Source organism: Heterodontus francisci, chromosome 17 (genome assembly GCF_036365525.1).
Source record: "Heterodontus francisci isolate sHetFra1 chromosome 17, sHetFra1.hap1, whole genome shotgun sequence".
Classification (NCBI taxonomy): Eukaryota; Metazoa; Chordata; class Chondrichthyes; order Heterodontiformes; family Heterodontidae; genus Heterodontus; species Heterodontus francisci.
In genome coordinates, this window is record NC_090387.1 from 66,319,808 (window position 1) to 66,347,313 (window position 27,506).

General features: G+C 43.4%; 1 protein-coding gene across 1 annotated transcript in view; it reads right to left on the minus strand.

Moving 5' to 3' along the window:
* plekhg4 (pleckstrin homology domain containing, family G (with RhoGef domain) member 4) overlaps positions 1–27,506 on the minus strand; it is a 401,233-nt gene that overhangs the window by 255,219 nt on the left and 118,508 nt on the right. Inside the window, exons 7-9 of the mRNA XM_068049566.1 lie at positions 16,035–16,121; positions 9,658–9,774; positions 6,289–6,387 (exon numbers count right to left, since the gene is read on the minus strand). Of these exons, the coding sequence (XP_067905667.1) occupies positions 6,289–6,387; positions 9,658–9,774; positions 16,035–16,121 (303 nt within the window). The remainder of the gene's footprint in view (positions 1–6,288; positions 6,388–9,657; positions 9,775–16,034; positions 16,122–27,506) is intronic.

Sequence of the window (27,506 nt, forward strand, 5' to 3'; positions counted from 1 at the left end):
CATACCAGCTACCACACATAGCCAGATCACCCATCTTTAAGAGAATCAACAGAGTCATTTGCATTTAAATTTACAGCAAAGTTTTTCTTTCAACTATCAGCAGTAGTAAAACCAACACTTGAAAATTATTTTAGTTTTGGAAGAAAGCATTTTATACTTTAATACAGAGTACATTAACTTAGAAATAAAAGGATGCAGTTATACTACCGCTTCTGCCCTACTTTACATCAACACAAAAGTGATAGCATAACTTCAGAGTTTGGTACAAATCTGGTTATGGAGAGAAGCCAAAGAAAACTATCTGGAAAGGCACTCTTGTCTCACTTAGGTTTGAGCATGCACACAGAGCCATGCCAAACTGACTTAAAAACTGCTCAGGGGATCCCATCCATGCTCCCAAAATATTTAAAATTAAATTGCTAGTAGTGGATAGGTATGAATGAGCACAACTCACCCCTGGCCCCTGAGAACTTGATTCACATCAGGGAAGCAAAAACAAAATACTGCCAGTTTGGAAATCATTCTGTAGCTACTGTTCTGAGACAGATAAACTCAGGCAGGAAATGTGCATGTACCTATCATCAATTAATCTGCCTATTTTGTCCAATTTGCCCAGCATATGCTCTCCATTGAAAAAGTCATAATAGACACACTGGTGCTGATACTAAAATCCCAGCACTACTTTCCCACAACTGTTGTCCATTGGGTGCTGCACAGTGGCGCAGTGGTTAGCACTGCAGCCTCACAGCTCCAGCGACCCGGGTTCAATTCTGGGTACTGCCTGTGTGGAGTTTGCAAGTTCTCAGTGTCTGCGTGGGTTTTCTCCGGGTGCTCCGGTTTCTTCCCACAAGCCAAAAGACTTGCAGGTTGGTAGGTAAATTGGCCATTATAAATTGTCACTAGTATAGGTAGGTGGTAGGGAAATATAGGGACAGGTAGGGATGTGATAGGAATATGGGATTAGTGTAGGATTAGTATAAATGGGTGGTTGATGGTCGGCATAGACTCGGTGGGCCGAAGGGCCTGTTTCAGTGCTGTATCTCTAAACTAAACTAAACCCCTTCCCAAAAAAAGTTATCCGATCATATAATATAAAGTACATTTAAATGTACTGCTGGCCTTCCTGGACACATCATTTAAAGTAAGCTGGGAGCATTTGGGAACAGAATTTGAGGCATCGGTAGCCACTGATGCAATAATGGTTTCATATGGAATGTCAGAAGTCTTGCCAAGTAGTAGTAGGGAGGGAGGTGCTTGCAGGGAAAGAGGAAGAAAGGGGTGAGGTCAGCCTGTAAACTTTTTTTTTAAATAGTGCTTGCTTCAGGAACTATTCTGAAGATCTTTAAAATGGTGCTTAATGAGAAATTATACCAGTCCAGAACTATCTCACCACATTTTTCAAGAATATCATGTAGATGAATACCTTAAACTACAAAATTAAGTAGCTGTTTTCTGCAGAAGGCAAAATGGAGTCCCAACACTGTGCCATGACATGGATTTACTCTCACAGTACTGGACCTCTGGAAGCTGGTCACATAACTGGATTCCCAGCTAGAAAGGATGAATGAGGAGTAAATCCCAAGCAAAGTGTGTGATTACTATTTGCTGGATGTTGTAGCGTGCAAATTGGCTGCTGCTTTTTGCTTACATAACAGGTGACTAAACTTTGAAGTAATTCTTTGGCTGTGAGGCACTTTGGGACATCCTGAGGATGTGAGAGGCACAACATGAATGAAAATTCTTTCTTTATACACCCAATTTCACAAGTTTGCATCAAAACTTAATTATCTACAAGTTCAACCATTAGAGCCTGTGATATTTAGATTTATATATATTTTATTTATGGAAATAGAATATAAATACATTTTTAAATTGAGCGCAAACACTTTTGATAGATAAAATTATTTAATGCTTTTACAGCTCTGAAACAATTTATTTATCTGGGTACTATCTGGTTCCAGGGCCATCAATCTTAGCAATAAAGCAGAGACTGAAGTAGCTATTCTGCTGTAATATTCGTGTTCATTTCAAACTCAAAGCCTGGCCAAGGAAGACAGTCATTTCCTTGATATGGCAGCAGCCTGAGGGTTTAAGACTTGCATTATCTAATAAAAATTACTAGAGGAAACAAATTACGGATAAGTAACAACACTTAATGCATTCATTGAAATGGAAAATAATAGAATTACAATCATCAGAAGTACAAGGCTTTTCAGAAGCCCCATCATGTGCTTTGACATTACTTTCCAAATTCAAGAGGTGAAATTATCCGATCTTTGACTGACATTTCCAAGGTTTCCTTCATCTCGGCAGCAGGGGACATGCTGGCGAATTTCAAAAGATGCCCAAACAGAAATAATTTGTTTATTCTACTTTTATCTCAGCTATAATCAAATTTGAATAAGAAAGCTGTCCTTATTTATTATTGGCCTCTTTTACTTGCATTGTCATATAAATCAATATCTCATTACAACACTAATTTCCTTCACTCTACCTTCAAAATGTATTTATCCTGATGGCGCAAGTAAATTATCTCACAATTACACAAATATCCTTGGTTAATTTGACATGGCTCGCTCTTAAACCCAATTACAACAAAATGATTAGTCTCTAAAATCCAGACAGCCAAAAGGGTCTGGTTTATACTTTACCACCCATTAACTGCAGGAAAGTCAGTGACATTGAACAGGTCAGATCAGCAATCAACTATGTACCTTCAAGAAGATCAGCAATCAACTATGTACCTTCAAGAAGATAGCTCTCTCACACCATATAATTTAAAATGTAAAAACAGCTGGGGTGGATATTCCTTTGACCACATTTTGACAGGGACAACAGTACAGTGGGCTTTGCAACCATCCAAGTTGTATATGGATTTCACACACTAACTCCGGATTTCTTATCACTTTTGGCTTAATGAGCTCCGGGTGGGAAAATCAGCCAGTAGCAAGGATTTCGCTGATTTAGGGGTGGGATTTTGGTGTTGAAATACATGTTTAAAGGGTGGAACCTTTTTTGTAGGAAATTGTTGAGAAGATTACAGAGGTAGGGAGGGGCGAGGCCTTGGAGGGATCTGAAAACAAGAATGAGGATTTCAAAATCAAGACGTTGCCAATGTAGGCTGGTGAGGACAAGGGCAATAGGTGAATGTGAGTTTTGGATCAAATTTACAGAGAGTAGAATGTGGGAGAGCAGCCAGGAATGTGTTGGAATAGACAACTCTAGAGGTAACAAAGGCATGACTGACGGTTTTAGCAGCAAATGAGCTAAGAGAGGGATGAAGACGGGTGATGTTATGGAGGTGGAAACAGGCGGTCTTAGTGATGGCACAGATATGTGGTCAGAAGCTCATCTCTGGCCAAGGTTGCAAACAGTTTAGTTTAGTCTCAGACAGTTGCGAGGGAGAGTGATGGAGTCGGAACTCAAGACAATGGCTTCAGCTCCCTCTGATGTCCCCCAAGGATCTATCCTTGACCCTCTCCTATTTCTCATCTACATGCTGCTCCTCAGCAATATCATCCAAAAGCACAGTATTAGTTTTCACACGTATGCTGACGACAACCAGCTCAACTTCACCACTACCTCTCTCTCCACTCCTGCACTGTTGCTAAGTTATCAGACTGCTTATCCAACATCCATGACTGGATGAGCAAAAATTTCCTCCAATTAACTATGGGGAAGGCACTACCTGAAATGAAAATTCTTTCTTTATACACCCAATTTCACAAGTTTGCATCAGAACTTAATGATCTACAAGTTCAACTACTCTCTTTAATCTTGAGGTCATACAAGACTCTGCTGCCTGTGTCCTTACTTGCATCAAGACCCACTCACCTATTACACCTGTGCTTGCTGATATCCATTTGTTCTTGGGATGTGAGCGCCACTGACAAAGCCAACATTTGTTTTGTCCATCCCTAATTGCCCTTGAGCAGGTGGTGGTGAGCCGCCTACAACTGAGTGTCTCGCTAGGCCATTTCAGAAGGCAGTGAAGAGTCAACCACATTGGTGTGGGTTTGGAGTCACATGTAGGCCAGACTGGGTAAGGACAGCAGATTTCCACCCCTGAAGGACATTAGTGCACCAGATGGCAGTTTCATGATTACTATTAATGAGACTCATATTTAACTCCAGATTTATTAATTACCTGAATTTAAATTCCTCCAGTTGCCATGGTAAGATGTGAATTCGTATCTTCAGAGCATTAGTCTAAGTCTCTGGCCAACTATTCCAGAAGCATTACCTATACGACTGTCCCCATTATAGGTTGTTGTTGTTATGTTTATAATTACAAAGTGACTCATGACAACACAGAGCGTGCGCGGAGCGATCGCAGACATCATCAGTGCATGCCATCATTTGCCAGCTTGCCAGTATGAATGTGCGCATGTACGCGCATGACATCACCACGCAATGACGTCCTCACCCTTCAATAGCCGTCTCTGTTCACCCGAACAGTACCCCTATCCCTCCCACCATCCCTGCTTCAATTGCCGCTTCAGCCCGCTCAACCCCCATCATGCTGCTGCCTTCCCTCAGCCACTTGCTCCCTTCACCCCAGGCCGCTACCCCCCTCAGCTACTAACTCCCGCCTCACCGGCCGCTCTGTCCCTTCGGCCGCTGCTTCCCCACCTCAGCCATTCGCTCCAGCCCTTGCCACTGATCCTCCACTCCCCTCAGTCAATCGTTCCCCATCATGCTGCCTGAAGAAGCAAGGTGGGCCGCGAGGGGAGACGGGGCAACTTGGGAGCGAGTGGCCGAGAGGAGGGAAGGCAGCAACGTGGCGGGGATTGTGCGGCCTGGAACGAGCGGGCGGGGAAGAGCAGGGAGCGAGCTGCCTGGTGGGGTGTGGGGGGGGGGGCAAGCGGCTGGAGCAGGGGCAGGGTGGGGGGGGGGGTGCAGCGAGAAGACAGGCGCAGGAGGGAGTGGCGAAGAGAAGCACGATGGCAGGAAGGAGGGGAGGAACTGTTGGGGGTGGGATGGAGGCGGCGATGGCAACCATTGAGGGGATTTTCGGGTTGAATTTGTTTTTCAGTAAGTTGAGCAGCGCTATCTTTATTACTGGCAGCTGCCTGAGACGTCGCAGACAGATGAGGCTTCATTTGCGCATGTGCTAGTACTGCGCCACCTAGTGGTTACGTTGTCAGCAAACGCAGCCTTGTAATTATAGTGAAGCATCATGAAGGCTGAGCCCCAAGTTTTGCAGATGAAATAGGTGTGTGACTTCAAGAAGTGGGGAAAAGGAGAGTTGCCCTGTTTGGTTGTGCATGACATCTTGCATGCAGTATAGCAGTCAGCCAACTGATCCTGACAGTTCATGATGGAGCAATGCATCAACTTATTCTGCACCCTCCAGAGACACAAGCAGAAAATCCAGAAAAAAAAACACCTGAAGATAAAAACCAACATTAAGATGACCCACAAGTATTTATATTGAATAGTAGGCACAGGCACAGTATACATGTTACAAATTGTTTGCTCACACTCAGTTACACATTGATAGCTGTCCCCTACAAAACACTCAGACAGAAAGCCATACAGCCTTTGAATGCTTACCATGCAGATTCTTTCTGCAGCAGGACTTAAATTTTGGCTGTAATTTATCCCTTTATCTATTTATTTTCATCTCCTCTCCCTCTATACAGTATCCTGGGATGTTTTCTACATTAATGATGATGTACATCTTTGTTTTCTATGGACATTCATCTTTTGCATTATTAACAAAAGCACCGTGTGTCAATGTTAAGCGCCCCATAAGAAACCCAGCAATGCATAACGAGTGGCGAACCGGCAAAATCTGCCTCCATGCCATTTCCCAGTCCCTGTATGCCCAAAACCTGTCATAAGGAACTATCCTCTGAAGAAATGTGCCTCTTTATAGCTTGTATAATTATAGAACCACTTCATGTTGAAGGAGTTCCAGGGATGTCATGATGGGAATTGACTATATAATGGAAGATCACTAAAATGTAAGATCAGTGTACTTTAGAGCAAGGTAATTCGAAAATAAAATGTAGGGTTCTTTGCATTTACTTCAGATTTAATGCATTTGAACATTATAATTTTAATTAACTAATCTATTAGAAAGAATTGAGACATTTAACTGCTGATTAAATATGGCTGGAGCTAACTATGCAGAACCCAGAGGGTAGATTTTATGAATTTGTCACTGTCAAAGAAGTCCGTGGGCCATGGAGGATTTTCCATCGACAAAAATTAGTGATCTCTATGCCCAAATTGCTCTCTGTAGGTGAATACTGTTTTCCAACATAGTAGTTTAACAATTACCTCAGCTGTTTCTGGCAGTTTACTTGATTTCAGGCTCTCTATGTTGCCCTGGAGTAAACTCTTCGCTGCTTTGCATCCCTGCATTAGCTGCTCCAGTTTCTGCAGGAATAAATAAACCAGCTGAATAGATTTTAAAATACACATTATTTCAATCTGACTATAATTATGGCAAAAGTAGAGACTAAATATGTTTCAGATCACATACAAGAGAGGGTAAAAGAATAAACTGTCCGACAGGTATCCATAATCTAGTTCCAAATTGATTATATTATTTTTGATATATTTATTGATACACTTTGCTACCAATATTACTTTTACATTCTTAATGGAGAAAAAAAATGTTTACACACTATAAAGGTATTTTTTGTAAGTGGAATATGCTCTGCAAATGAATTACTTTATAATAAACAAGAAGCTATTAATCTGAAAGGAAGACTGGCTCTTAGGGAGAAGGGGTTGTGGCAGAAGTGAAGTATTTTAAACAATGAAAGCAATGTTTTCTTTTGAGTAGCTAAAAATGTCTTTTGGAAGTCACAGTGGGGCATCCCAGGTCTACGTCAGTACTTACAAAAGCATCTTCACACAGAAATGTTTGAAAGCCACTGTTGTAAAACACTTAGTCCAATAACTTTACTTCGAGCAGGTGAGGTGAGTAAATGCATAGTGTGCCTCATCTGAGCCACAGAGATGAGAGGTTTGCTAGATTCAATTCCTGGTCAGTGCTGAATTAGCTATTTTCAACCATAATGTCAGTGGGGCAGTACAATTTTTTCAATGTGCCTGTACATGGGTGTGGAAGGAAATCAACAACGTTTTTTCATTCCAGATAACTCTCCAGCGATTCCTATTGGAAATTTATGCTCCGGAAAATCATGTGCCTTGAAGTAAATATCTCAAGACACTGTGCAATGATTTTCACTCCTGTTTGCCAAAAGAGGGTCCTGAAGATGTCTGGCCCTTTAAGCTGCTGCAGGCATTTAAATCCTGCAGCACCACACCTTATTCTATCCTTAAACAGACAAGCTCCCAAACACAAGCAACGACAATGACAAGAGCCCACCCAGATTATAAATGAGGCAAATGTTGAAAAATTCACTGAGAGCAGGTAGGTGGCTGTCGCAATTCCACTCGCAAGCACGCCCAAGAGGAAAACCCTTGTAATAAAACATAATATGCTTCTATAACATCAGTTTGTTACAAAATTGAGGATACCACGAGCTGAATATCATCAGCCCTCCAGGGACGGGCAGGGAGGTGGAGGGGTGGGCCCATAAAATATCAAGAGAAGGTGGACGGGAGGTGGTGGAGGGCCCGTCGCCATTCAATTTTGCCAGGGGGGAGGGAAGGCTGAGGATGGCCTTCCCACCAAGAGGCCAATTGAGGCCCTTGAGTGGCCAATTAATGGCCACTTAAGGGCCTCTTCCTATCACTGCTCTTTTACCAGCCACTGGTGGGTGCCATGCCACGAGGAGGCTGCCAAGTAAAACTAGGTGGCCTCCCTATGGGCTGCGGGAATGGGGGAGGGACCCCCCTGCTTGGCCAATCTGTGGCCCACAGTGGGCCCCTGGCGGCAAAGACAGCCCCCTGTGCCAACACCTTCCCCTGCCCTCAACAACCACCGGTGGCTCGCTACCATTGGCACTACTGAGCTGCTGGCCCTCTGATTGGCCAGCAGCTCTTGGAGGTGGGATCCCCATCCTTAAAGGGATGGGGAACCTCGGCCCTGGGCAGTTAACTGCCTGTGCATTGTAAAATGCAGCCAGGGGTTCCCAGAGCGGCCAAGGCGGAGTTTCCCTCGCCTTTCCGGCCTGGCGTCGGGATCCCCACCACCTGCATAAAATTCAGCCCCACGTTATGTAATATGCTGCTGTCATGTCATTACGGAAGGTTATAAATTGGACCATGTGAAGGTAAATCTTAAACTAAATCCAATAAAATACCTTGCAGAGATTTAGAGATCAATTGGAGCCAGGGATGTTGGAGTGAGGCAATTTGATAAATGCAAATTATATTCTGGTAGTCTGATTCGCATTATGCATGTATCTGCAAGCACTCTTTGAACACCCCCACCTCTTCAGCAAAGTAAATGAAACCAGTGTTTTATCATGCTTTATCTCATAATCCACAGACCATGTAGTTCACTACGCAAGCTATAATATTCATTTTCTATTATACAAAGTACTAAATGTTGATTTATCCAAATTTGTATATATAGTAAAATGAAGCTTCCTTAAAGGTAGGAATAAACCCTCATGTTTAAATGATAAATCGCAATTTTAATTTTGCCTATCTTAATTTAGAGACTAACTGACAGATTAGAGGGTAGCAATTCATCTTGGGTGGTGGCACACAATGGGCGATACCGGATTAGCTATCTGTTATACACAATTCAATAAAACGGAATATTAGATGCTGTGTATAACAGGTGACCAATCTGATAACACTGGTTTTGAGCCACGACCCGAGACCAATTTCTACCCCTTGATGTCCAATTGCACAAAACAGTGCATCATAAACAAATGGTAGATAAATGTTTTCCACTTAGGTCTTGGTTACTTCTAATTTTATTCATTATATTATGTCCTGGGCCGGAATTTTACATCCCCCCAGCAGGTTGGTGGCGGGGGGCGTAAAATGGAGTGGGACGCTTGGGGGGGGGGGGGGGGGGGCCCTTCCCGATCCCCTCCCGCCTCTGCCACATTTTACGCGGGGCGGCAGCGGCAAAAACCGGCCGGCCCACCCCAGGCCAATTAAGGCCCTTAAGTAGCCAGTTAACGGCCTCCACCCGCCGCCACGGGGATTTTACCCTTGGCTGGTCGGGCAACCCAGGCCTGAGAAAAGCCACCTGACAAAAGCAGGCGACTTTCTGGTAGCCTGAGGGGTGGGGGGGGGGGGGGGGGGGGGCTGGCGGACCTCATGATCAAACACCCTATGCCTGATGGCCGACCACCCCCAATGCCCCAACCACTCCCAACGCCCAACACGCCCCCTTTGCCCCCAATCGACCACACTTGCCTCGCTGGAGCCCAACCAATCACCCCCGGCGAAGCCACAAAAACATACCACTTCTGGTGGCACTACTGGGATTAAGAGCTGCCAGCCCGCTGATTGGCCGGTAGCTCCATTAGGCGGGACTTTCTGCCTCAATGAGGTGCAAGTCCCACCTCAGACCAATTAAGGGCCTGGGGACCGTAAATTGTGGTCTGGATCACCAGGACAGACAGAGGTGGGATCGCCACCGACTTTTCAGTCGGTGGACGGCTCCTATCCGTCGAAAGTAAAATTCCAGTCCTCTTTGCAATTTGGTGGTCAGATCCAGCTGTTATGGGTCAAAATTGCAGTATATAATCCTATTCATCTGTCACTCACCATACGAAAGCACATCCAGTTACTGTGACTGTAGGGGGAAGTTCCATCAAATTCTGGTGGCAGCTGATTGCTTTCTACATGTTTGTGTAGTGATTTCAATGAGGTGAGAAGTTCAAACTGTACACAGAAAATATATTTTTTTAATATAACAGGAAGCTGTTAAAAAGGTTAAATTAAACAAGGGATATAAAAGCAGTTTAAAAAATTGATGATTCAAATTACTAAAACTCCTGTCATGAAAATAATATTTGAAAGCCATCCACTTCAGACATTGTTCAATTTTCATCTCTATAATCAAAATCTTGCATCTGTGCGACACATGGCATACATTCATAGTGTTATAGAATCCCTTCAATCAATTACAGATTGTTATTGACAGGTGGGAAATGGCGTGGCTGGTTTCCACTGGTCATCTCCGACTGACCACAGATAGTGTTTTTGGTTAAAATAGTGTTTCAGCCCCTGTGTTTTGTCAACCAAATAGACATACAGTGACAAGTTTTCACGTGAGTTTAAAAAAAGATTAAATAATTATTGAACAATAATCACCTGAAATGTTCACAACACCACCACACATGGATTCACTCTCTCATGCGCATGCAAAAAAAAGCTAAATAGAAGGTAAAAAGTGAGGCGTTAAGAATTCAAGGTGTAAAAGTCTGCTGTTTTTAAGAAAAACCTGTGGGATCCTCTTGGAAGGTAAGTTTTGAAAGTTGCAGGCCTGTTTGCTGGTTGTCTTGTTCTTGTTGGGTTGAAGTCTTCTGGCAGTCAACACTTCAGTTCGAAGACAGGTGCTGTTATTTCTTAGCTCAATTTTCACTGATGCGGGAGTTGTTCAAAAGGCCCTCTCATTTTTTTTGTTCCCTTATTTCTTCTTAGTTCTTTAAAGTAACATATGTGCTGTGGATAAAGGGGAACCAGTGGATGTATTGTACTTAGATTTCCAGAAGGCATTTGATAAGGTGCCACATCAAAGATTATTGTGGAAAATAAAAGCTCATGGTATAGGGGGGAACATTTAGGTATGAGTGGAAGATTGGCTAGCTAACAGGAAACACAGAGTAGGCATAAATGGGTCATTTTCTGGTTGGCAAGATGTAACGAGTAGTGTGCCACAGGGATCAGTGCTGGGACCTCAACTTTTTACAATTTATATAAATGACGGATGAAGGGACTGAAGGTATAGTTGCTAAATTTGCTGATGACACAAAGGTAGGTAGCAAAGTAAGTTGTGAAGAGGACATAAGGAGGGTACAAAGGGATATAGATAGGTTAAGTGAGTGGGCAAAGATCTGGCAAATGCAGTGTAATGTGGGAAAATGTGGAATTGTCCATTTTGAATAAAAAAGCATATTATCTAAATGGTGAGAGATTGCAGAGCTCTGAGATGCAGAGGGATCTGGGTGCCCTAGCACATGAATCACAAAAGGTTAGTATGCAGGTACAGCAAGTAATTAGGAAAGCTAATCAAACGTTATCATTTATTGCGAGGGGAACTGAATACAAAAGAAGGGAGATTATGCTTCAACTATACAGGGCATTGGTGAGACCATATCCGGAGTACTGTGTACAGTATTGGTCTCCTTATTTAAGGAAGGATGTAAATGCGTTGGAAGCAGTCCAGAGAAGGTTTACTAGACTAACACCTGGGATGGGCGGGTTGTCTTATGAGGAAAGGTTGGACAGGCTAGGCTAGCATCCACTGGAGTTTAGAAGAATAAGAGGCGGCTTGATTAAAACATACAAGATCCTGAGGGGTCTTGACAGGGTGGATGTGGAAAGGATGTTTCCTCTTGTGGGAGAATCTAGATCTAGGGGTCACTGTTTAAAAATAAGGGGTTGCCCATTTAAGACAGAGAGGAGAATTTTTTTCTCTCAGAGGGTCATGAGTCTTTAGACCTCTCTTCCTTAAACGGCAGTGGAAGCAGTGTCTGAATATTTTTAAGGCAGAGGTAGATAGATTCTTAATAAACAAGCGGGTGAAATGTTATTGGGGGTAGGCGGGAACATGGAGTTGAGGTTACAATCAGATCAGCCATGATCTTATTGAATGGCGGAACAGGCTCGAGGGGCCAAGTGGCCTACTCCTGCTCCTAATTCATATGTTCATATTTCTCTGCTGCAGTTTGTTGCCAATTCGTCTTAGCAAAGTTAAACTGTCTTAGGTGGAATTGATCTCTTTCTCAGCCTTGTGCTGGAATTCAAGATGGCTTTCAATGTTCTCTGTGGCTGGAGATCTCAGACGGGTGTTCTGATGATTTGATGACTGATAACTTCTTTTGTTCGCCAACAAGGTTACCTTTAAGTTAAATTCATAAAGTGTTAGTTTCGCCCATGTGACTTTAGGTTTTCACTTCCTGATTTTGGCCTATTTTGATAAGATGAAGGATGTTCACACTTTATTGTGATGATTGGAGCTGGAGACATGATGTCTTTGTTTTGTGGAGAGCTCACATCCATGTGTGATGAGCTGTTTAATTTCAATGCAGACGGCGCAAAAGAGTTTCAGTTCCAGCAAACGTGAATGTGTATTTCAGTGCAGAAGAAGGTATGTATCATGTGACTTTGTCCCCCATTTTGTTGAAGGCAAGTGTACCAGTCTTTTTAAATTGTTCTTTTTTTGTATAACACTTCAGTTTATTTTTGTATTTCCATCACTGCACTTCCTGTGAGCGTGACAAGTTCATTGACCCAATAAGTAATCAGAGCCTAAATACCACTGTCTATTCAACCTACTGATTTTAATTGGCCAGATTCCAGAATCAACCAAGGCCCTAAAACCAAATTTCAGTTTTATTTTAAGAGTAGCAAGAGCTGGTCAACAGAATTAGACAGAAATCTGCTCAGAAGATCTTCATTAATATTATGCTGTAACCTTGCTTGTCTCTCTCCAATGTTTCCTCCTTCCATCCTTGAGAAAAGTTACCTGGCCTCAGCTCAATACTCCCTATGAATGATAACTTACTGCATGGAAAATTACAGCATGACTCACTTCCGTGAAGCAGGTTAGCTCTTACACATCAAGCTACTACACTGCCCTATGAACAACACTTCAATGGCTCTTAACGGCAGACTTTTCTTTTAATTCAGTTTCGACTCTACAAATCAAACCGATACAGGTCCTTATGGAAGTTACTTTAAAAACAACAAATTATACTTTAAAGCTGACTTAAAATTGGCCGGAATAGAATAGATAAGCGTTTGTACTCGTGAAAACTTTTATAAAAGCTTAAAATAACCATTTGCTCTAATTTCTCAACCAACGTAAAGAAGAAAAGAAGCAAAATGTACATAAACTACGAAATGTCCAAATAAAAAACAAAATCTCCAGTACTAAGCAGACTAAGCCAAAGCAGGGGTCATTTTTTTAGCTAATTGCATTTAGCTAATTAATTAGAAAGTAACATCCAACAGGGTGTGGAAACTCATCTAATCAAGGGGTAAGATGACATCACCTTCTGTAAATGCAAAAGCACTTTATTACTATTGTATAAATCTCAGGAAAAGATAAGGCGCCTGATATGATTTCCAAATATGATTATTACTCAATGTTTAACTATAATATAGCTGCAGGTAATGCAATTGGTGGTCTTTAGGGTTTAACATTGAGAGGGGAATATTGGAAAGCAAAAAGCAGCTGGAGTATTCATTATTGTTCTTATAAGTCTGGAATCTCTGATTTTTATCTCATCAATCTAGATTTGAACACATATCTGTGTTGACTGTACACAAAATAAGTAGGGCAATCTCAATCCAATTCCAGGTGGGCATGGATCCACAGCATAAAAACTGCCCACAACGTCATGCACTCCAACAATTCCATTTAGAGTGTTCAGGGATTTAGGGGCAAAGAGTGATTGCATGACGGGAGGAAGTTACGGAGATAGGGAGGAGCAGGAATTGAAGGGCTTAAACACGAGGATGAAAATTTTCCATTTCAGGAGCTGGGGGAACAGAAGACAATATAGGTCAAGGGTGAGAGGTGAGCAGGACTTGGTGCAGGATAGCATATGGGCAGCAACGTTCGGATAAGCCACAGTTTATGAACTGTGGAGAATAGAAGGCTAGCCAGGAGAGCATGGGAACTCAAGTATGGAAGTGACAAAGGTATGGAAGGTTTCAGTGGTAGATGGGTTTAGGAAAATGATACTATGGAGGTCAGTGTAAGAGGTCTGTATGATGAGTGGAAAAGGGTTCTAAGGTTAGCTTCGACTCGGATGCAGTGATTGATCAGGGATGAAAAAAAACCCTTAAGTTGCAAACTATCTGTCCTGGGCAACAGAGGAGAGTGAAGAAGGTTGGTGTGGTTTACTATATTAGGGGCTGAAGAGAGATCAAGGAGGGATAATCTGCCATGGTTAAGTTTCTTGTGAATGTCATTCATGATTTTGGCTGGGGCCATTTTGCTGCCTAGGGGCAAAAACCTGTCACAGTAATTCAAACAGAATTGCAGGAAAGATGAGTGGGATCTTGTCCAAAACCTTTGCACTTACATAAGGTCCTCTAATTATCTCCACTTTCAAAGCTGAAGAACCCCAGTGTCCCTAGTCTTTTCTCATCACAACCCTTTGATATCAGGGATAAATTTTATTTCCACAGCTTGAATGTTTCCCTTGTATTAGTGACCAAAACTGAACACTATATGCATGAGAAATCTGATGAAAGGTCATTTACCTGAAACATTAGCCCTGTTTCTCTCTCCACAGATGCTGCCTGACTTGCTGAGTATTTCCAGCATTTTCTAAAAATTTCTAATATTTATTTCAGCATGCAAGGTCTAGTCTGACCAGGGAGTTTTAAGTTATAAGGTGTCATATTAAAACAATAATAGTCAACTAACCTAACAAGATAATTCAACATTCTATTCACTTTGCTCATAGAGGCTCCAATAATTTGACATGCTATGCACTGAATATACCACTTCGTGAATTTTGCTTCACTTTTTCCATACCATTCATTGAGGACTTAGGATATTCATTTTTCCGACCAGTGTAGCACCAGACACTTACCAATGTTGAATTTATCTATCACTGATTTATCCAATTGCAGATTTTACTTAACTTCTTGGCAGTTTCATCCATCTCAGCAAATCAGCCTCTGCACCCCAATTTCGTACAAGCTGCAAACTTGAACAGTTAGCATTGGATTCCTGTATCTAAGCCATTATATCAGGAATAGTAGGGGCCTTAGCACCAAATTTTGGGCAATCCACCCAGTTCTAATATCAAAGCAATAAAGTAAATGAGATATGGAAGTACTTCACGTAGAGATGGAATGCAACAAGTTGATTAAATGTATTTATTGTACTTGTTGCAACATCTACTCATTGATTACCCACTTCATCTAGCAAGACTTATGATTTTACATTTGCCTATAAATTATTTATATATATATTTGGTCCAAACACATGTAACTTCTATTATGATCCCCTTGGAGCTCACCAACAAAGGAAAAGAATCAAATCCACTGATAAACCCCAATTTAGGAAACCAAACCAAACGGACAAGGTTTTGCTTTTATAACTTTTTTTACTTTAGCACTCAAACCAAAACCAACATAAATTAAACATGAAACAACAGACAGATTATGGTCAATATAAATATTACAAGTTACTCCTTAACTATCAGATACAAGAGAGATGGGTCTCGATTTCACTGGGCAGTCCACCTAGCATATATGGTAACAAGCCCAGTCACACAGTTCTTCACAACTCTGAAGTTCCCCAGGTAGATTTTCAGCTCCTTTCTTCAAGGAATTAGCTGCTGTTCTTTTGACATCAGTTCCCTCTCAATCCAAACACCACGGGTACAGTCTTCACCACAAGACACACTTTCCAGAACCTCCTCAGCTCTGCTCATCACAGTCTCGATTGCATGGATTTACTAGCATTCCCTTTATCAGAGTCCTTCAGTGACAACCTGTGCACTGTATGGCAGGGGCTGGTTAGTCAGCTACTTTAAGTAACAGCTCCTGGTCAGTCTCCACTTTCTTTTGCTTGCCAGTGATCCACTCCAGCCTGATCTGCCTGGTCTGGGAGGATTCTGTCCCCTTTTATCTGTTCCTAACCAGTGTCAGTTTCCCCAGAAACCTGGAGTTTTTTCAGCATGTTTCAGTTTTTGTTTCTGTTTCAATTCTAATTTCCCTTGCAGGGTCAAAAAAAAACAAGCTTTCAAACCACGAATTCCATCATACTTCCATTACTTTAACACTGGAATTCAAACTATTTTTGAGTGTAACTTTGGGCATAGTGTACGTTCGTGTGTCAGTAGTGCCAACCTTACAGTCAAGTCATGCCATATGGACACATTTTACTTCTAGGTATAAACGAAAGTAGGTGACAAAGCTTGGATAGACATTTTCTAAAATACAATATGTACCTGCATGGAAGATGGTTTCTCAAATCGGAATGTAAGCTCCCTTTCAACAAGCAGCAAAACAGAGTGGATAGCGTTAGGAATGGTGTCCTGTAAAGAAGTATGAAATATAGTCAATGCAATACTGTACCTCTTAGCTGATGTCTACAACTTGTCACAATTCTTGGGACTATATTATTAGAAAGCATTTTATATAAACAACTGTTATCCACCTTTTTGAAATGTCAAATAGATATTCACGAGCACAAAAGGTGTGATATTTAAACTCTGTAATTTTAACTTGTGTCTAACATACTGTAAAGTTAATTTAAACTTAGCACAATATTTCCCACATAAGGCTTATACCATCCATAAACTATTCGCATTCAGTTTAATGATAAAGAGGCGTTGCAGGTATGCGATTTTTGTTTATTCAATACATTGGCAATTTCAGTTGGAACAATAAATGAGAAGTCAAATTAAACTCCAGGTACTTATGATGTAAGAAAATTTGAAACTAACCCATGAACCGAATGCTCAGATACAGCATACATTGAAGCTCATGGTGAGTTTTGTTGCACTTGGAATGAGGAGAGAGAAGCAGATAAATGAAGCTCACATCTCAACTGGTTATTACTTTAATAAAAAGTTTTTTACACTCGCTTCCACCCTCCTCTCATCATTGCTGGCTCACGCTTGGATAATATTCCATCTTTTATTATGTAACTTTTCTTGCTGTACAGGTCTAGACATTGAAAACCTTCTGAAGGGTTCAAAGCTGAGTCTTTACCCAAACACCATCTTAGAATTACACAAATATTTAACTTCCCAATGGTTGAGTGCGCAAGTATACTGGGTGATGTGGTACCAAGCTATATGAACAAAACAGTTCTCAGCAGTAACTATTAAAGTCATCAGGAGTGAGAGCACAGACGGACATTTTTCTCTCACTAGCCCAGGGATGCTGAGATCAATTTTACTGCCTCCAGTACAGCATATAGCTGATAATAGTTAGATTTTAGATTTTTTAGATTTTTAGATTTAGAGATACAGCACTGAAACAGGCCCTTCGGCCCACCGAGTCCGTGCCGACCATTAACCACCCATTTATACTAATCCTACACTAATCCCATATTCCTACCACATCCTCACCTGTCCCTATATTTCCCTACCACCTACCTATACTAGGGACAATTTATAATGGCCAATTTACCTATCAATCTGCAAGTCTTTTTGGCTGTGGGAGGAAACCGGAGCACCCGGAGGAAACCCACGCAGACACAGGGAGAACTTGCAAACTCCACACAGGCAGTAACCAGAATTGAACCCGGGTCGCTGGAGCTGTGAGGCTGCGGTGCTAACCACTGCGCCGCCCCAAGTTGAGTTAACTCAACACACAAAGCAAGGACTGAAACTGAGAACTTCCTGGTAAATAACACAGTACCACATCACTCAGTATCAGGGAGCTAAAATACTCATTGCATTCAATACAAATATCGAAAATGTAGGGCAGGAGGAACGGAGGCAAGATGGTGGGGGGGGGTAAACAAAATGGCAAAGGGTGCCATTCCCGACCTTGTCCAGGCCCCCTGTCATTTTGTCTGGGGCAGGGAAGGCTGAGAACAGCCTTCCTACTGTAGGCCAATTGAAGCCATTAAGTGGCCAGTTAAAGGAATCTTCCCGACCCCACTCATCTGCCCCGGGGTCTCCGATATCTTCGGTACTGCAGAGCTGCCAGCCTTCTAATTGGCCGGCAGCTCTGGAGATGGGAGCTGGTTCCTTAAAGGGACAGCATCCCTGACGCCGGGCAGTTAATTGGCTGCCTGCCGTTTGTTTTCAACGAGGGTCTGACGGAGGGCTGAGGTGGGTTCTTCACCCACCTTCCAGGACTCCGTCACTGGAATCAAATCCAGCCTGTAGTTCACCTCAGCAAAGTCTATAATAAATAAATATTAAGTGTTTATTATGCTAGATGTCCTCACCTTTTGAAACATCTTTGTTTATTACTCACAGAATCATAGAAATTAGAGCACAGGAGGCGGCAACAGAGGCCAGTTTCTGATCTTAAGCTCTCTCTTCAACTGGAACTATTTATTCTAATGTCATCACCTTGTTCTTTGCCCATATCTATAATAATAATCAGTTTTTGTCTGTTTGCATTTTCTGATTTGGATTGATTTAGAATTTTTAGAACATTACAGCGCAGTACAGGCCCTTCGGCCCTCGATGTTGCGCCGCCCTGTGAAACCATCTGACCTACACTATTCCATTTTCATCCATGTGTCTATCCAATGTCCACTTAAATGCCCTTAAAGTTGGCGAATCTACTACTGCTGCAGGCAGGGCGTTCCACGCCCTTACTACTCTCTGAGTAAAGAAACTACCTCTCACATCTGTCCGATATCTATCACCCCTCAACTTGAAGCTATGTCCCCTCGTGTTTGCCATCACCATCCAAGGAAAAAGACGCTCACTATCCACCCTATCTAACCCTCTGATTATCTTATATGTCTCTATTAAGTCACCTCTCCTCCTCCTTCTCTCCAACGAAAACAACCTCAAGTCCCTCAGCCTTTCCTCGTAAGACCTTCCCTCCATACCAGGCAACATCCTAGTAAATCTCCTCTGCACCCTTTCCATAGCTTCCACATCCTTCCTATAATGCGGTGACCAGAACTGCACGCAATACTCCAGGTGCGGTCTCACCAGAGTTTTGTACAGCTGCAGCATGACCTCGTGGCTCCGAAACTCGACCCCCCTACTAATAAAAGCTAACACACCATATGCCTTCTTAACAGCCCTATTAACCTGGTTAGCAACCTTCAGGGATTTATGCACCTGGACACCAAGATCTCTCTGTTCATCTACAGTACCAAGAATCCTCCCATTAGCCCAGTACTCTGCATTCCTGTTACTCCTTCCAAAGTGAATCACCTCACACTTTTCCGCATTAAACTCCATTTGCCATCTCTCAGCCCAGCTCTGCAGCCTATCTATGTCTCTCTGTACCCGACAACATCCTTCGGCACTATCCACAACTCCACCGACCTTAGTGTCATCTGCAAATTTACTAACCCACCCTTCTACACCCTCTTCCAGGTCATTTATAAAAATGACAAACAGCAGTGGCCCTAAAACAGATCCTTGCGGTACACCACTAGTAACTAAACTCCAGGATGAACATTTGCCATCAACCACCACCCTCTGTCTTCTTTCAGCTAGCCAATTTCTGATCCAAAGCTCTAAATCACCTTCAACCCCATACTTGCGTATTTTCTGCAATAGCCTACCGTGGGGAACCTTATCAAACGCCTTACTGAAATCCATATACACCACATCCACTGCTTTACCCTCATCCACCTGTTTGGTCACCTTCTCGAAAAACTCAATAAGGTTTGTGAGGCACGACCTACCCGTCACAAAACCGTGCTGACTATCTCTAATGTACTTATTCTTTTCAAGATGATTATAAATCCTGTCTCTTATAACCTTTTCCAACATTTTACCCACAACCGAAGTAAGGCTCACAGGTCTATAATTACCAGGGCTGTCTCTACTCCCCTTCTTGAACAAGGGGACAACATTTGCAATCCTCCAGTCTTCCGGCACTATTCCTGTCGACAATGACGACATAAAGATCAAGGACAAAGGCTCTGCAATCTCCTCCCTAGCTTCCCAGAGAATCCTAGGATAAATCCCATCTGGCCCAGGGGACTTATCTATTTTCACACTTTCCAAAATGGCTAACACCTCCTCCTTGTGAACCTCAATCCCATCTAGCCTCGTAGCCTGAATCTCAGTATTCTCAACAACATTTTCTTTCTCTACTGTAAATACTGATGCAAAATATTCATTTAACACTTCCCCTATCTCCTCTGATTCCACACACAACTTCCCACTACTATCCTTGATTGGCCCTAATCTAACTCTAGTCATTCTTTTATTCCTGATATACCTATAGAAAGCCTTAGGGTTTTCCCTGATCCGATCCACCAATGACTTCTCGTGTCCTCTCCTTGCTCTTCTTAGCTCTCCCTTTAGATCCTTCCTGGCTAGCTTGTAGCTCTCAAGCGCCCTAACTGAGCCTTCACGTCTCATCCTAACATAAGCCTTCTTCTTCCTCTTGACAAGCGCTTCAACGTCTTTAGTAAACCACGGCTCCCTCGCACGACAACTTCCTTCCTGCCTCACAGGTACATACTTATCAAGGACACGCAGTAGCTGCTCCTTGAATAAGCTCCACATTTCGATTGTTCCCATCCCCTGCAGTTTCCTTCCCCATCCTACACATCCTAAATCTTGCCTAATCGCATCATAATTTCCTTTCCCCCAGTTATAATTCTTGCCCTGCGGTATATACCTGTCCCTGCCCATCGCTAAGGTAAACCTAACCGAATTGTGATCACTATCACCAAAGTGCTCACCTACATCTAAATCTAACACCTGGCCGGGTTCATTTCCCAGTACCAAATCCAATGTGGCATCGCCCCTGGTTGGCCTGTCTACATACTGTGTCAGAAAACCCTCCTGCACACACTGGACAAAAACTGACCCATCTAAAGTACTCGAACTATAGTATTTCCAGTCGATATTTGGAAAGTTAAAGTCCCCCATAACAACTACCCTGTTACTCTCGCCCCTGTCGAGAATCATCTTCGCTATCCTTTCCTCTACATCTCTGGAACTATTCGGAGGTCTATAAAAGACTCCCAACAGGGTAACCTCACCTCTCCTGTTTCTAACCTCAGCCCATACTACCTCAGTAGCCGAGTCCTCAAACGTCCTTTCTGTCGCTGTAATACTCTCCTTGATTAACAATGCCACACCCCCCCCCTCTTTTACCATCTTCTCTGTTCTTACTGAAACATCTAAATCCCGGAATCTGCAACATCCATTCCTGCCCCTGCTCTACCCATGTCTCCGAAATGGCCACTACATCGAGATCCCAGGTACCAACCCATGCTGCAAGCTCACCCACCTTATTCCGGATGCTCCTGGCGTTGAAATAGACACACTTTAAACCAGGTTCTTGCTTGCCAGTGCCCTCTTGCGTCCTTGTAACCATATCCCTGACCTCACTACTCTCAACATCCTGTACACTGGCACTACAATTTAGGTTCCCATTCCCCTGCTGAATTAGATTTGGTGCACATGCCTTGGTCACTGGTTCCCACTCTCGATTACTAGCCCCTGACTCTCGCTGTTCCCTGGCCCCGGTTACACGCCCCTGGCTCTTGCTGTTACCTGGCCCCCACCACTCCCTGGCCTCACTTACTGGCCCCCTGGCCCCTATTTCTCCCAAGACTTGCTTACTGGCCGCCCCACAGCCTCGCTTACTGGCCCCTGCCATTCCCTGGCCTCGCTTTCGGGTCCCAGCTCTCGCTGCTCCCTGGCCTCACTTACCGGCCCCCAGCTGTCAATATTCCCCGGCCTCACAAACTGGCTGCCCCCACCACCAGCTCTTGTTGCTCCCCAGCCGCGCTTGCTGGGCTCTTGATAATTGGGAGGGGCGTGGACAGACTGTAGTGGGAAGGAGGGGATGGGGGATGGCATGGGGAAGGTAAGGGGGGGGGGGGAGGAAGGGGAGTTGGGGGGAAGCTTGGGAGTTCGGGGGAGCGGTATGGGAGCGAGGGAGTGAGAGTAAAGGCATGGGAGGGAAGGGTGGAGGAACGACAGGAGAGGGCGAGAGAGGTGGGGGGGGAATGGCTTGGGAGGTGTGGAATGGGGGATCGGGGGAAAGGCCTGGGAGGTGTGGAATGGGGGACGGGGGAACAACCTAGCAGGTGTGGAATGGGGGATCAGGGAGGGATGGGGATGGCATAGGAAGAAAGGGTGGGATGGGGGAATGGAATGGATGTGGCATGAGGGGAATGGCATGAGATGGGGATTTAAAGAGTACTGTTGCAAAAAAGATACTAATTTCGCCACCAAAGTGATTCCTGACAACGTAGCGGCCCACTAACGTCATCAGAGTGTGGCAAGCTGCACACATGTGCAGCTACAATTTGCCAGAACTAAGTGGAACATGCGCGGGATGATGTCATCGCGCAGCACCAACGTCATCGCATATCCCTGCCTGGTCCAGCTTCGCGCATGCGCGATAAAGCGTCATCGGGTATCCAGCCTCCCACTCGGCTGGAGGAAGCGGCTCAATGGGAGACTTTGAGGCTGGAGCTCAATCTCTACCACTAGCTCCCCCCAACTTAGCTACTCATTCCCGCCCCACTGGTCTCTTTCCCACCTTGGCAACTCGATCCAGGCCTTGACGCTTCCTCCCCTCAGCTGCTTGCTCCAGACCTTGCTGTTCTCCGCACCCCCTCCCCCACCCCCCGTCCCCCACGTCCCCGGCTGATGGTTCCTCGCTTCGCGCCACCCCGCTCTCCGGCCGCTCACTCCCCCACCACCCCCACACCTCACCACCCTCTCCAGCTGCTAGCTCCAGGCTGCGCCGCTTCCCTCCTTTCAGCCGCTCGCTCCTACATCACACCGTCACCCCTTGTGACCCGCCTTGCTTCTTCAGGCAGCGCATGGAGAACAATCAAGCATGGGAGCGAGTGGCCGAGAGAAGGGAAGTGGCACGGCCTAGAGCTAGCGGCTGGAGGGGGGAGGGGGAGTGAGCAGCCAGAGAGCGGGCAGGGAACAATCGGCCAGGGAACTGGGGGGGAGCAGCAAAGTCTGGAGCGAGTGGCTAAGGAGGGGGGTGGGGGGAAGGGGAAGAAAGCGAGTTGCCAAGAAGATAAGTGGCCAGTGGGGCGGGAACTAGTAGCTGTGTTCAGCTGAAATCAATCCTGGTCAGCCATATAAACGAATCACAATAACGAATTGGCAACACATATACTGTGCCCGATTGTCGATCAGGGTGTCAATTCACTATCTTCCAATGGAAATTTATTTTATTTTATTTAGAGATACAGCACTGAAACAGGCCCTTCGGCCCACCGAGGCTGTGCCGACCAAGAACCACCCATTTATATTAACCCGAGAGTAATCCCATATTCCCTACCACCTACCTACCTACACTAGGGGCAATTTACAATGGCCAATTTACCTATCACCTGCAAGTCTTTGGCTGTGGGAGAAAACCAGAGCACCCGGCGAAAACCCACGTGGTCACAGGGAGAACTTGCAAACTCCGCACAGGCAGTACCCAGAATTGAACCCGGATCCCTGGAACTGTGAGGCTGCAGTGCTAACCACTGCGCCACTGTGCCGCCCAATTCAATCAAATTCAATCATAAAATTCTTTTTGTATTTAATAGGATTACTAGAATATTAAAAGAATCTGAGAATTACAATTAGTATCCTATAACTACGTAGTAGCATATTACTGGGCTTCCATTCAACTTAATGTAAGGTTAGTTTGATCAATTTTCTGTGATAAATTGAGCAGCGCCATCTTTAATCCTGGCAGCTGTCTGAATGTCGCAGACACTGACATTCCTGTTGAAGTGCCTGAATTTGCACATGTGCAAGCACTGCGCCACCTAGAGGTTGCGTTGTCAGCAAACGCAGCCTTTCACCGCAAACGTTTTGCGGGTCTCTGCCAGTTCCTTTATATTCTTCCTTTTCAAATAAATTTTTATCCATTTCCTTTTACATGAAGTTATAGTAACTGTCTCAATATGACAGACTATTCCACTTTCTAATAATCTTGTGTGAAAAGATTCTTCAAACTTCCCTCTTTGTTCTTTGTAAATTCTCAGGCTATGCCTGTTACCTATCCACTAATTAGTGAAAAACGATTGTGCACCTTTCATAATTTTGAAAACCTGTTAAATTCCAACAAAAAAGCTCCAATTTTTCAAGCTTTTTCGACAACTATAGCCTTTCACTCCTACTTTATTCTAGAGAATCTTCATTGCACCCTTTCAATGATACCTTCATTAATACCTTCCTAAAACCAGAATGATACTCTGACGTGCATGTCCACAGATCCCTGAAAGGAGCAGGTCAGATAGATAAAGTGGCTAAGAAGGTATACGGGACACCTTCCTTTGTTAGCTGAGGCACAGAGTTTAAGATCAGAGAGGTTATGCTAGAGCTGTATAAAACATTAGTTAGACTGCAGCTAGAGTACTGCGTACAGTTCTGATCACATTACAGGAAGGATGTGAACACACTAGAGAAGGTACACAGGATATTTACGAGAAAGTTGCCAGGAATGGAGAATCTTAGCTATAAGGAAAGATTGGATAGTGTGATGGAGTCCGCAGTGCAAGACCAGTGGTAGGGCGTCTGCCATTATCGTACCATTATCTGAAGCGATGACTTTCTAAATGAACTATTAGGTGCTATGACTTTGGTGTTTAAAATGATTAAAGGATTTGATAAGATAGACAGAGGGAAACTATTTCTTCTGATAGGGGAATCCAGAAATAGAGGACATAGCTTTAAAATTAGAGTTAGGCCATTCAGGGGTGATGTCAGGAAGGACTTCATCACACAAAGGGTAAAGGAAATTTGGAACCCTATCCCCAAAAAACTGTTGAGCTTAGGAGTGAATTGAAAATCTAAAAACTGAGAATGATAGATTGTTGTTAACAATAACAAGTGTTGCAAACCAAAACTGCCATGATCTAATTGAATGGCGAAATAAGCTCGAGGCTCGAATGAATGTTCTTACATCAGGAAGGCCAGAACTGCGCAGAAACATAATGCTGTATGTTACTGAACAAATGCCAATAAAACAAATATTAATATAGACCACGATCAGTGTTATTCTTTCAGCCAAATTAGGTCTCCATGGCAACTTTTGGATTATGGTGACCTCTGTATGGAAAATACAACTGGTAACAAAGTCAGGGGAAATGAAGGCAATAACTGCTGGCTCAGAAAGGGTGCATTGTTTTGTTCTTGCACATTTTCAATATTTAATCTTAATTTTAAACTCTTTGCAAATCTAGATTTTTTTCCATTGCTCAACATCTATTTAGAACAAATTAATCCTGGATATGTTGTTCCAATGATGCAAGATTCCTGGTTATAATCAAAAACCTCTCTGAATCAAAATAATTTATAAATTCAAATTGAACTATGCAAATGGTAGTTCTGTTGTTTATCCACACAGGCTAAATTCAGTTCTATAATATTGCCATTTGCTATGTAACAGAACATGCTATGTCTTTGCCAACAGAAGCATATAATTATTTTAGTTAATGCTGAAAGCCAGACCAAAAAAGTGAGACTTTACAAAATGCTTTATTATTTCTCTTAGAATTCTTAAAAGTACACTAAGAAAATTATGTAACCTGAAAGACCAGCCTGTAACAATGGCTAATACGTCAAGAAATAAATCACTGATGTGACGAGAGACAGCCAAATTGTCAAACAGATGAAATATAATCCCATTAGGGAAAGAATTCTGACTTTACTACACAGAACTGTAGCTGTGTAAATTATACCAATATTTGAAGATAACCTCTCTAGTCTGATCAAATCTGATCTCAGCCTCAAGGTATACAGCCGCAGGGGAAAATTCAGGTAACAGTATTTGCATTGAGGGTTTCTCTTCAATCCTCCCTCAAAGACATATAACCAAGGTCAATAAATTATAAGAGGTGACATTTTTTGGATAAACTTAGAAGGTGTGACAACCACTGGAATGACTCCAGTGTCTTTTGCCATAACTAAATCTGCCAGTCTTCCTAAGCATTTACGATAAGATGGGTAAACAGAAGAACCAGGCAAATAAAGCTAATGATGCCTGAAGCAATAATAGTATCAAAGAGTTGATCCTCAACACACCTTTGCAACTAAACCTCAAGGTGAACAGATAGCATGAAATCAGATTGTACAGAGGTAAATTATCTTGCATTATGGGCATAATGATAAAAGGAAAGCTTAGCAACCTTTTCTCTGTGAGAACACTTGGTGACAAGCTACACAGTTACAGAGCATAATATAACTTCCTGGAAGAAAAGCAGGGGATGAAGTAGGTCCACTCTGTATTTTGGTCATCACAACTCCAGTATACCAAAACTAACAAGTTACTTAAAATATGATTGTGTTCATGGTTTTCAGGGTTAAACATATATTGTATGCTCCCAATAGTGTCGGAAACACACTAGTTAGTATCTTTTGGGCCAATTTCAAAATATCAACATATCTGCTCAATTTTGTCACTTCATCTAAACTTTAGTACATTTGAATTATAACAATATTTTAAACACAAAGAGCTGCATTTTAAGAGTCCGCTGCCGACGTAAACATGGCGGCTCATTTGCATGGTCACAGTGCCCACACCTCCCATGATGATGTGGAGGGGGCGAGCGAGCCGCTGCAGGCAACGGCCTCTGGCACCAATGCGCAGATGCCATTTTTAAAGGGCTTGCAGCGCTCAATGGACATTTAAAAATTAAAGGGACAGGTAAGTAGAATTTCCACAAAACAGAATTTAATGAAATTTAAATGCATTTACCCAACCCTAGTGGCATTTCCAGACATTCATGCCCCTCCTCCTCCTCCACCCCCCAGAACTCGAATATTGACAATTTGACCCCCCCCCCCCACAAAAGAAACGTTTGGCAACTTTGCCCTTTATCCCTTCCCATCACCCCCCGACCAATCCGCATCGTTTTAACCTCGCTTCCCCCCTTCCGCACAGAGAAAAAAATCCTCCTCCCCTCTCCCCATAGGTGTTGTGCAACATTTCCCTGAACGGGATTAGAAGGCGCGGGATTGTCAGCCGCCTGAATGAAGATCGGTGCACCGATCAAGGAGGCGACAGTACTTCATTAAATCAGGTATGTAAATTAGTTTACATATTTCAATGGGGGTCTCGTCGCCCGCTGAGTGGCAGGGGGGCTGCCACGCAGCCTCGCCACTGCCGAGATCAGCACAGGGCCTCTCACTGTCGAGGTCGATGGCGGGCTTCCGCCGCACAATCTTCACTGCCCCCCCCTGCCAATGTTCCCAACGGTGGAGAGGTTTTAAAATCCAGCCCAAAGAAAACCCCTATTAGGCAATGTAGCTACTGCAGTTTCTATCAGGAACACATCACATGAAATTACATTACTTTAGCTACCTTGTTTCGCTAATTAAGAACTACATTGACATTATTTATTTTATTTAGAGATACAGCACTGAAACAGGCCCTCCGGCCCACCGAGTCTGTGCTGACCATCAACCACCCATTTATACTAATCCTACACTAATCCCATATTCCTACCACATCCCCACCTGTCCCTATATTTCCCGACCACCTACCTATACTAGGGGCAATTTATAATGGCCAATTTACCTATCAACCTGCAAGTCTTTGGCTGAGGGAGGAAACCGGAGCACCCGGCGAAAACCCACGCATGATACAGGGAGAACTTGCAAACTCCACACAGGCAGTACCCAGAATTGAACCCGGGTCGCTGGAGCTGTGAGGCTGCGGTGCTAACCACTGCGCCGCATTTTCCACTGTTAACTAAAAAGCAGACACAAATATACTAGATTTATCATATCATACATGATAACTTAACGATAACTGTGATCCTCCCCAGCTATTTC